The sequence below is a fragment of the Mercenaria mercenaria genome, chromosome 12 (genome assembly GCF_021730395.1).
Source record: "Mercenaria mercenaria strain notata chromosome 12, MADL_Memer_1, whole genome shotgun sequence".
Taxonomy (NCBI): domain Eukaryota; kingdom Metazoa; phylum Mollusca; class Bivalvia; order Venerida; family Veneridae; genus Mercenaria; species Mercenaria mercenaria.
Window position 1 is genome coordinate 3,795,496 of NC_069372.1, and position 10,506 is coordinate 3,806,001.

Sequence of the window (10,506 nt, forward strand, 5' to 3'; positions counted from 1 at the left end):
TATGCAGGTACGTATGTGATATTTGTGGGTTCAGTACTATGAAGTCCCAACAGCTAAAACAGCACAGGGAACGCCACGATGGTAGGAACTTCTGCTTATACTATGAAATCATTTTATTTTGTTGGCACGAAAATTCATGCTTTTTGCTGAAACAATTATATTTGTATTTTGTTGGGATATGTATTCGTTCATTTCAACATTTGAACATTAACTGAATTGGAAATTTACTGGTTTGTTGGAATTTAACCTTTACCCTGCTAAATTACTAAAATGGACTAGTCCGACATTCAATTTGGGTAATACCATTTATTTTTAGTGAGTTTTTGTGATCGCTCCATGTCAGGCGTCTGTCGTCTGTCAACATTTAGCTTGTGTATGCGATAGAGGCTGTATTTTTCAACTGATCTTCATGAAATTTTGTCAGAATGATAACCTTGATGAAATCTAGGCCAAGTTCGAAAATGGGTCATCTGGGATCAAAAACTAGGTCACTAGGTCAAATCAAAGAAAAACCTTGTGTATGTGATAGAGGCTGTATTTTTCAATTGATCTTCATGAATTTTGGTCAGAATGATTGCCTTGATGAAATCTAGGTCAAGTTCAAATATGAGTTATCATGGGTCAAAAATTAAGTCACTAGGTCATATCAAAGAAAAAGCTTATGTATGAAATAGGGACTGCATTTTACACCAAATCTTCATGAAATTTGATAAGAATGTCTGGATGAAATCTAGGTAAGGTTTGAATGTGGGTCATCTTGGTTCAAAAAACTAGGTCACCTGGTCAAATTGAAAAAAAAAACTTGTGTACGCAATAGGGGCTGCATTTCACACTGGATATTCATAAAATTTAGTCAGAATGATTGTTCTGATGAATCCAGGAGGATTTCGAATATGGGTCATCTGGGCTCAAAAAACTAGGTCACTAGGTCAAATCAAAGAAAAACCTTGTGTATGCAATAGAGGGTGTATTTTTCAACTGATCTTCATGAACTTTTATCAGAATGATTACCTTGATGAAATCTAGGCCAAGTTCCAAAATGAGTCATCTTGAGTCAAAAACTAGGTCACTAAATCAAATCAAAGAAAAACCTTGTGTATGCGATAGAGGCTGTATTTTTCAATTGGTCTTAATGAATTGTGGTCAGAATGATTGCCTTGATGAAATCTAGGTCAAGTTGGAATATGGGTTATTTTGGGTGAAGAACTAGGTCTCTAGGTCAAATCAAAGAAAAACCTTGTGTATGCATTTTACTCTGGCTCTTCATGAAATTTGATCAGCATGTTTGTTTTGATGAAATCAAGGCCGAGTTTGAATATGGGTCATCTAGGGTCAAAAACTAGGTCACCCGGCAAAATTGAAAAAAAAACCTTGTGTACACAATAGGGGCTGCATTTTACACTGGATATTCATAAAATTTAGTCAGAATGATTGCCTTGGTGAAATCTAGGCCAAGTTCAAATATAGATCATCTGGGAAACATGTTAACACTGTTATTATGTGTTTCTCAGGTGAGCGACCCAGGGCCATTTTTGCCCTCTTGTTCGAAGGGGTGTTCAATGAAAATTTTCTGACTGAATAGCGAACAATGCAGACCATGATCAGCATGCACGTCCGTGCAGGCAGATCTTGGTCTGCATTGGTCGCAAAGCCAGAAACTCTTGCCGCCAGCAGGCTAACTGTTTATTTCACGCATTGAACGGAGCCATGAAATCCACAAAAGTGGTCCACAAATATTAATGATTTTGTAGTATGTATTTGTGTGGGAATACAAGTTTCTTTTGTGGTTCATTTTAATGAAAACCTGATACATATTATCAAGTCCCTCATTGAATAATTCTTGCGTGAAAAAAAAAGAAAAGTTTTGACTTGTAATAAAACTTTGATATTAGACCAGTCTTGGATTCCAGCTTAACCATTAGTCATTTTAAATGTATGCTCAGAATTCTGTCAATCAGATGTTTCAGGAATCATAGTACTCTGTTGCTTTGTGAAATTTGACTCTGAACTTTCCTTCTGTGATGAAATTCAGCGACCAATTATTGCATTTTCGAGAGATTTACGGTGAGCAGTCAACTTAATGAAATAACGTATAATACGAGTAAAATGTAACTTTAATTGTTTTAAGTTATTACAAAAAAAGAAACCTTTCTAAGGTGTGAGATCTTTTTTACAGTTCTTCATGACACACAGAAATTCAGTTAAACTTTGTAATAACTTAACACAGTACAGAAGATAAATTCCAACCATAAAACTTCTTTTTCAGTATGGAACCAGACATCTGAAAAATAAAGATTTATGATTTATTTTCTTCCAGCTATTTTAAGAGTGTTTTTTTTTTCAGGGATAAAGAATTTCATCTGTCCGATATGTTCGAAAGGCTGCAGTACGAAGAGTGAATTAAGGAGACATATTAGTTTTCACGGAGGTTAGTTTTCCCATGTATAAGTGCATGTATTCCTTTCTCAGTCGATTGGTTAACATCTCTGGCTATATATCATTTGACCCTTACCCCTGTGGGTTTGAAACCTTGCACTGGTTGTATAATTCTTTAACCCTGACCCTGCTAAATTTCTAAAATGAACTTGTCCATCTTTCAATTTTGGACAGTACCATTATCTGTTAAAGAGGTGTTTGCCAAAAAGATACTAACTGAAATGCAAACAGTACAGATCTTGATCAGACTGCACAGATGTGCAGGCTGATCATGATCTGCACTGGTCACAAAGGCAGAATCAATCATGTCCAGTATGATAAGGGTTAATATGAGAAAGCCGTTCAGCAGAAAGTTGGTGGTTCTACCCAGCTGCTTGCCGGTGTCTGAAACGAAGCATGGAAATGTACTTGGGGTCTTCAGCCACTATCAAAAGCTAGAAAGTCATCATATGACTTCTGATTGTGTTGTTGTGAACTTAAATTCATCAAAAATACAACAAAAAATGTCCTGAAAAGCAAATGATATTTCATGGTAAGAATCAGGGCTTATTCACACTCGTTGCTATCTTTGAGCAGGCCAGGGCAACTCAATGTTACGGCAACAAATTATTAACTACAAATTTATTGGTCAAAAGATTTACCAGCATTAAGTTTTGTTGGTTGAATAGAGCAAAGAAAAGTTCTAAGCTGAAAAACATGTAGTTCATGACATTTTTTCAATGAAATAAGGATGGTGGAACCTTGATGATAAGTTAAGAATTGAAGATATTTAGTTTACATAAATCACAAAGTGGCATTTTTGTATACAATGTTTTATTAAAATTCTACATTGCAGCAGAAAACAAAAAAAATGATCCTGAAGTGCTTGCTGAGAAACTGTGTTAAACCTAAATTGGAAAAACAAACATCAAGTATTTGATTTATTACGTTACATTTCAGAGAAGAAATACAAGTGTACATTTGAAGGTTGTGCCTACGCGTGTACAGATACAATAGGTCTAGATAAACATATCAAACTTATGCATACACATAAGGTTAGTACTCGTTTAAGTAAGCAAAGTTCATAAGGACAGTGTATTTGCAAACTTAAATAGCCAGCTTAAATTGATGCTATTACCAGGAATATTTGTAGGAGTAAAATGTCAACGTTTGAAAAACATGAAACACTGCCATCACAAAAAATGCTAAGTTTACATAACTGATGTATGCATGTAATTTGCAATACCTTACAGTTGTTCATGATTAACTGAATTCTAAAAAGACCTCCATTATTACATATAGATTGTTATATTGGATATCTGTTGATAAAATGCATTATAAGGCAGAGCTTTGCAAATCTTTGGCTGCAAAATTGTTTAAATGGTTTAATTTTGTTTTAAGTAGATTCTCCATTTAAAATTGTTTCATTACATTTTTGTTAATGTTCATTTATTAAAAACCATTAACTGCAAGCTCTTGGTAGAAAGTTCATAAATACCATGCTGTAATGTTTAATTTTAACTTTAACTTTTAACACCACTGAAATATTTTCAAAACGTAAGCTTATGCAGAACTTATATTGATAATCATGATGTGTAATGATACATCCGATCCAGCTGAAATTTCTTTGGGCTTGTTAACTACACTTTGTTTTGAATTGAGGATATAGTACAGTAGAGAACTAAATGATTCTTGTTACAGGATTTCAAGCCATATGCCTGCCCTGTATGTCAGTACAGGACTGGAGTGAAGGGGAACGTTGACAAACATATACGTACTGTACACGACCTTGTTGTGGTCACCAAACATACTGTCAATTTAAAAATGAAATATTCGAACTTCGACTCAGGCGATGTTATCACCAAAGATGGTCGACTTGTTGCAACGGCAAAGGAGAGGAAAGCGCTCCAGCAAGTTCCGACAATTGACAAAGAAATAGGTCAGGAAGCAGATATGTCATCAAACGCAAATAATCTGACATATGCAGACTACAAAGTGAAAGAATCAGCCGATAACACGTATTCCAATATAAAAAAGTCAAAGCGACACAAAGGATATCGTGTTGATACAACCAACCTTCCGGACTCAGATTTAAGTAAACACACAATTCCAACTGTAGTTAGTGATCAGACAGATACGTCTAAAATGGAGACAATTATTCATGATTTACCTCCCCTGTCGAATTATGTATATATTCATGGAGATATTACCGCTGCCCAAGACCTACGACTTTCAGGGATTAATCCAGCGGACACAACTTCTCTGTATAATATAGGAAGTGCAGAAATGTTTAATATGCAGAATAAATACTAATCAGAGATCTGCTATTAGGCAGAAATCCAATAGTAATCATTCAGCCTGTCTGTTTGGGTCCAAACGCTTTCTTGTCTGGGCTTGAACCGATGCTCTAACATAGCTCAAGTACTTTTACAATATCGCACTGTGTGCTGCATATAATCCATTGCCTTATCTTCACCAGCTGTGCAGTGAACAGTGTTTTGAGTTTGTGAGGTCCTCTTAGTATTAGTATATTTTTGGTTATTTATATGATAGGCTATGATACTATATTTGGACTACTATATTTGGACGATAAAGTAATGGTAGTGTATAAAAGTCACTTGTTGAATAAGCATATCTTCATAGAATCCAATTTACACTATAATTTAGATGTTTATCTTGTATTTGGGTTAAAAATGAAAATTGTGTTAAATATAAATATAACACAGATGCATTGCCATCAGATACAATGAGAACTACTGTGTTTTTCTTTTATCTGTTAACATGATTAAGGAAAAAAGATGCAATTATCCTCTCAATAGGGGATATAGTTTGACTGGTATATATCCTATCTGCTTGTCCAATATGTGTTTCAGATGGGTACTCCTCCAAATATATTGCCATAGTGTACTGCTCAATGTTAACCTTATAGTATTAGACTAAGTGTAAAATTACAGATGCATGCATACTAGCATCAAGTACATTGTAGCAGAGAATCTGCATTAAACTTTTTTAGGGAGAAAAATTGCCTGTATTATATATTACCAAAGTTTTGTTGACTGGGTACTCTGTCCAATTGAACTGACATGCAGGATGTGTGTTTTGTTAGAGAATTCATTCATTCACCAGCAGAATGTTAATAAAATACATTCTTTTGGAATAGAATTTTTGGACTTTTGAGAGGGGAGTTAATTTTCAAAAATTCTCTTTAATTATTATAAGATATAGTCCACCCTGTAGTAAGCAGTCAGTCATAAGAGGGTCATAATCTGGCTTCTGAAGACAAGTACCGCTTAAGGTAGGTGGTTGCTTAAGTGTGAGAGAAGTTTAATTTAGAACAAAATAAAATATGATCAGGAAAGTTAGCCGAGAGGCTGCTAAATACTGGTGGCCACTAAGGAAGGTTCATCTGTAGGATATATTGGCTATTTTGCTTAAAAAAGTTAAATGTAAGCTCCTGTGTATTAAAGCTATTATAAAGAACATTATTTCGGTGTCATCATCAGCTTTGCTCTACCTTATTTACATTATGAAAAAGTTTGCTTGGTGACAAAAATCAATTTTGCTCAAAGTATACTTGCCTTTAAAATAAAATATGTAACTTCAGTTTTTTATTTTCATTTGAAGTATTTATTTGTACACAGTTGTTGTTGATTATATATTTTTAATTTGTTAGTTCACTGAAAATGATACTTGATGAATTTTAAGGGACTGTTCTGTGAAGTTAAATTTTTGTTAATTTGATCATGGTGGAAACCCTCTATTGCCAGAAATTTTATAATGTAAATAATGAAAAACTGTGTGATCAAGGCAGTTTGACGCAAAACTGGCTTGAAATACACTCTTGTTTATACAACTAGTCTTTACTGTATTTGTCAAAGTATAAAATTGTGATATGAAAAAAGGAAAAAAGAACTTTAGTGGTATAGTAAAACACAAATCGCTCAAGGTGCAAGGAGATAAGCAAAATGCTTGAGTTATCCAGGGTTTCAAGGGATCCAGACATTGAAACTATAAGTAAAACTTCTGGAGACCACATGAATTGCTCGAGTCAGCCCACATGCACCAGTGAATGATGATTTACTCTAAAGCAAGCATGATGAATATCTTTATTTGAGTTTTTTTGTACTTGTGTGTTCATAGAATATATTTTGCATTAATCTAGAGACAAGTCATTTAAATTTTCAGATCAGTTTAACTGTTATAAGAAACAAAACACAGTAAAACAGCCTTTCCATTTCAGTGTTGTACTTGTAAATGTGAAAAGGGCAATAATGACTTTGGTCACAATTTTACTGCCAGTTTTTGTTGTGTATTAACTAAATTATTGTCTTTTTAGCCCACCATCATCAGATGGTGGGCTATTCAAATCACTCTGCATCCGTGGTCCGTCGTCCTTCCGTCCGTCAGTTGACAATATCTCGTTAACGCATCTCCTCAGAAACTACTAGGGGGATTTTGACCAAACTTTGTCAGAAAGATGTATTGCTACCCTAGTTATGTCCCCCTGAAAATCAGACTGGTTCAACAATTTTTGAGTGAGTTATGGCCCTTTTTATAATTTATATAGATTTATATAGGGAAAAACTTTGAAAATCTTCTTGTCCAAAACCACAGGGCCTAGGGCTTTGATATTTGGTATGTAGCATCATCTAGTGGTCCTCTACCAAGATTATTCAAATTATTTCCCTGGGGTCAAATATGGCCCCGCCCCGGGGGTCACATGGTTTAACCAGATTTATATATGGAAAAACTTTAAAAAACCTCTTGTCCAAAACCACAGGGCCTAAGGCTTTGATATTTTGTATGTGACATCATCTAGTTGTCCTCAACTAAGATTGTTCAAATTATTCCCCAAGGGTCAAATATGGCCCCGCCCTCGGGGTCACATGGTTTACATAGACTTATATAGGGAAAAACTTTGAAAATCTTCTTGTCCAAACCACAAAGCCTAGGGCTTTGATATTTGTAATGTAACATCATCTAGTGGTTCTCTACCAAATTTATTCAAATTATCCCCCTAGGGTCAAATATGGCCCCACCCCGGGGGTCACATAGTTCATATAGACTTATATAGGGAAAAACTTTTAAAATCTTCTTGTCCATAACCTACAATGTACAACATTCAAATTTGGACCACATGTATAGTTTTGAGTGGCAAGATGAACCTTGACATGAGTTGACCTTGATCTTGACCTAGTGACCTACTTTCACATTTCTGTAGCTACAGCCTTCAAATTTGGACCACATGCATAGGTTTGTGTACTGAAACAAACTTTGACCTTGACATTGACCTAGTGACCTACTTCCACATTTTTGAAGGTACAGGCTTCAAATTTGGACCACATGCATAGTTTTGTGTTATGAAATGAAATTTGACCTTGATTTTGACCTAGTGACCTACTTTTACATTTCTCAAGCTACAGCCTTCAGATTTGGACCACATGCATAGTTTTGTGTACCGAAATTAACTTTGATCTTGAGATTGACCTAGTGACCTACTTTCACATTTCTCAAGCTACAGCCTCCAAATTTGAAGCACATGAATAGTTTTTGTACCGAAATGAACGTTGACCTTGAAATTGATCTAGTGACCTACTTTCACATTTCTCAAGCTTACAGCTGTCAAATTTGGACCACATGCATGGACCACATGCACAGTGTTGTGTACCGAAATGAAATTTGACCTTGATTTTGACCTTTAGCTAGTTTTGAAATTTTGAACATTCAAAAATGGCTCAATGGTGATCTCTTGTTATTTCTTATTTTTGGTAGTAGTTATCTCGTATATATTGTTGACAAATTTGATTATGGTAGTAGAAAGTATTATTGAATTCATTCTTTTATATTACCTCCCTTTATGGCTTGAACAGAATATGTTCATTTGCAATGTTGAAAGTAGCACTTTTCTAGCTGTACAATTCTGCATATTCTCCTTCAACTATTTTTAACATAAAATGTAAAGCAGAATGGAACTTTGAACACTATGATTTGTTTTACCGGCATTGGTAGCTTGAAAATGTGATTTGCATTAAATAAATTTATGATTTGATCTACACTACAATAGAATTGGCAAATATTTCTGATGCATGCCAAGTTACAGATATTACATAATATTTTGATACATTCTGTATTTTGAATAGAATTCCTTTAAAAATTATTATCATTCATATGAACTTTACGTGCCATTTCAAAACTTCTGCTGGACAGAAAGAAATAGTTTTTGATACAATTCATTTTCTTTTTTAAGTAGAATATATAAAACGGTATAAGGTATATACAAAACTGTATGTTCAAGGGTAAAGTTTTTTGTTTAAAGATCGGTGTTGGAATATAAACTGTTGGTGTAACGGAGATGTGGAAGTTTCAAAATGTGTATATGTTCATGAAAATGTATATGACCTCAGTATTAGTAACTGGAGGCTGCTAAGAATTAAATGCTATTGCTTACTGCTTGTAAATCTGTATTTTTCAAACTCCTATTTTACAAGTTCATTTTGAGTGTATGCAGCAAAATTGCATGAATATTGCAATGTTCTTGAAAATTTACACCTTTATATGAACTTGTTGAAATAGTGACTGAAATCCTTCACATTTATGTACTTTTACAGTACACATCTCAACTTTGTACTGTTAGAAAGGTGTGTTTTATTGACCCTGTTCTTGTTAAAGAGGTTCTACATTTTATTGTTCTGGTTTTCAGGTGTTATAAAAAACATTCAGCTTCCTTTTATTTTTAGCTCACCTGTCACAGGTTGAGCTTTTGTGATTGCCCGTGGTCCGTCCGTCTGTCATCCGTCCGCAATTTCTTGTGAAGACAATAGAGACCACATTTTGCAACCGATTTTAATCAAACTTGCACATAACTTGTATTGGCGTAATATCTCAGTTCCTTTCGAAAACTGACCAGATCCCTTCACGGGTTCCAGAGTTATGGCCCTTAAAGGGCCAAAAAAATTTATTTTGGCTTTTGCAGCCATATAGAGACTTTATTATGGTTTGATTTGATACAAACTTGCAAAATATCTTTAACAACAATAGATCTTGGATTCCATGATGAATCCATCAGATCCAATCATAGGTTACGGCCCCTGAAAAGGCCAAAATTTGTTAATTTTTACCTTGTGAACACGATAGAAGTGACATTTTACATTTGATTTTAACCATACTTACACTCAACTGAACTCTGAGTAAGATCTTGGTTCCTTTCAAAAACTGGCTAGATTCCATCACAGATTCTAGATTTACTGCCCCTGAAAGAGGCAAAGTTTTCTATTCTGGCCATTTCAGCCATATTGAGGTTTCATTTATGGTTTGATTTGATACAGACTTGCACAAAATGTTTATCTTGATGATCTTTAGGCCAAGTTTGAAACTGGGTCATCTTGATGATTCCAAGGCCAAGTTTAACAGGTGAGCGATATAGGGTCATCATGACCCTCTTGTTTTAAAATTAATTTAAACTTGTATGATTTTAATCTTTTTACATTTTATGTTTTAGAAATGGTATACATTGTTGCTTTAAAATTTATTTTTTGTCAGCTGCTTTTGAAAAATGATAATGTTTAAGTGAATGAAATGTTACAAATAACTGAATTTGTTAGTTATTTACAATATTCAGTATGCAAATGAATATAAAAAGATCGTAACTTTTGAGTGTTATTTTTCATTCTTAGAAGCAATCATGCAAATTCTTCCTTTAAAAGACACTTATAGTAGTAACTGTGATGAGGACTTGTACATAAAATGGTTGTGATATGCCAGAGCAAGGTTTAAAGGCACTGACCTCCAGATTTTGGCAGAAAAAATAATTTTCTTTTATATTGAAGTTTGGTCATATTATGAACATTAGAAAATGAGTTTTTGTTTCTAAACCATTTAAAAAAAATGCCAAATCAAGAAAAAGATGACCCCGTCGGGAATCGAACCCGGACCGCCGTGGCAATAAAGAAGTTTTCCGCTGTCGCTACCAATAGCCCTATGGAGGATTTAGTGTTTAATGCACGTTAAATATACATATTTATAATTTAGATGTTAACTTCGAGTAAAGCGTTACGAAGGCTTTTCGATTTTCATCATAAAAATGAGTAAAAA

At 34.3% G+C, this 10,506-nt stretch overlaps 1 protein-coding gene across 2 annotated transcripts in view; it reads left to right on the forward strand.

The window, feature by feature from the left end:
• The window catches only part of LOC123533678 (zinc finger and BTB domain-containing protein 24-like), a 29,985-nt gene extending 19,917 nt beyond the window's left edge, over positions 1-10,068 (forward strand). For both annotated transcript variants that reach the window (XM_045315437.2, XM_045315438.2), the window contains exons 5-8: positions 8-81; positions 2,345-2,428; positions 3,376-3,470; positions 4,117-10,068. In XM_045315437.2, coding sequence (XP_045171372.2) covers positions 8-81; positions 2,345-2,428; positions 3,376-3,470; positions 4,117-4,728 — 865 coding nt within the window. In that variant the 3' untranslated portion in view covers positions 4,729-10,068. The remainder of the gene's footprint in view (positions 1-7; positions 82-2,344; positions 2,429-3,375; positions 3,471-4,116) is intronic.
• Positions 10,069-10,506: the final 438 nt, after the last annotated feature.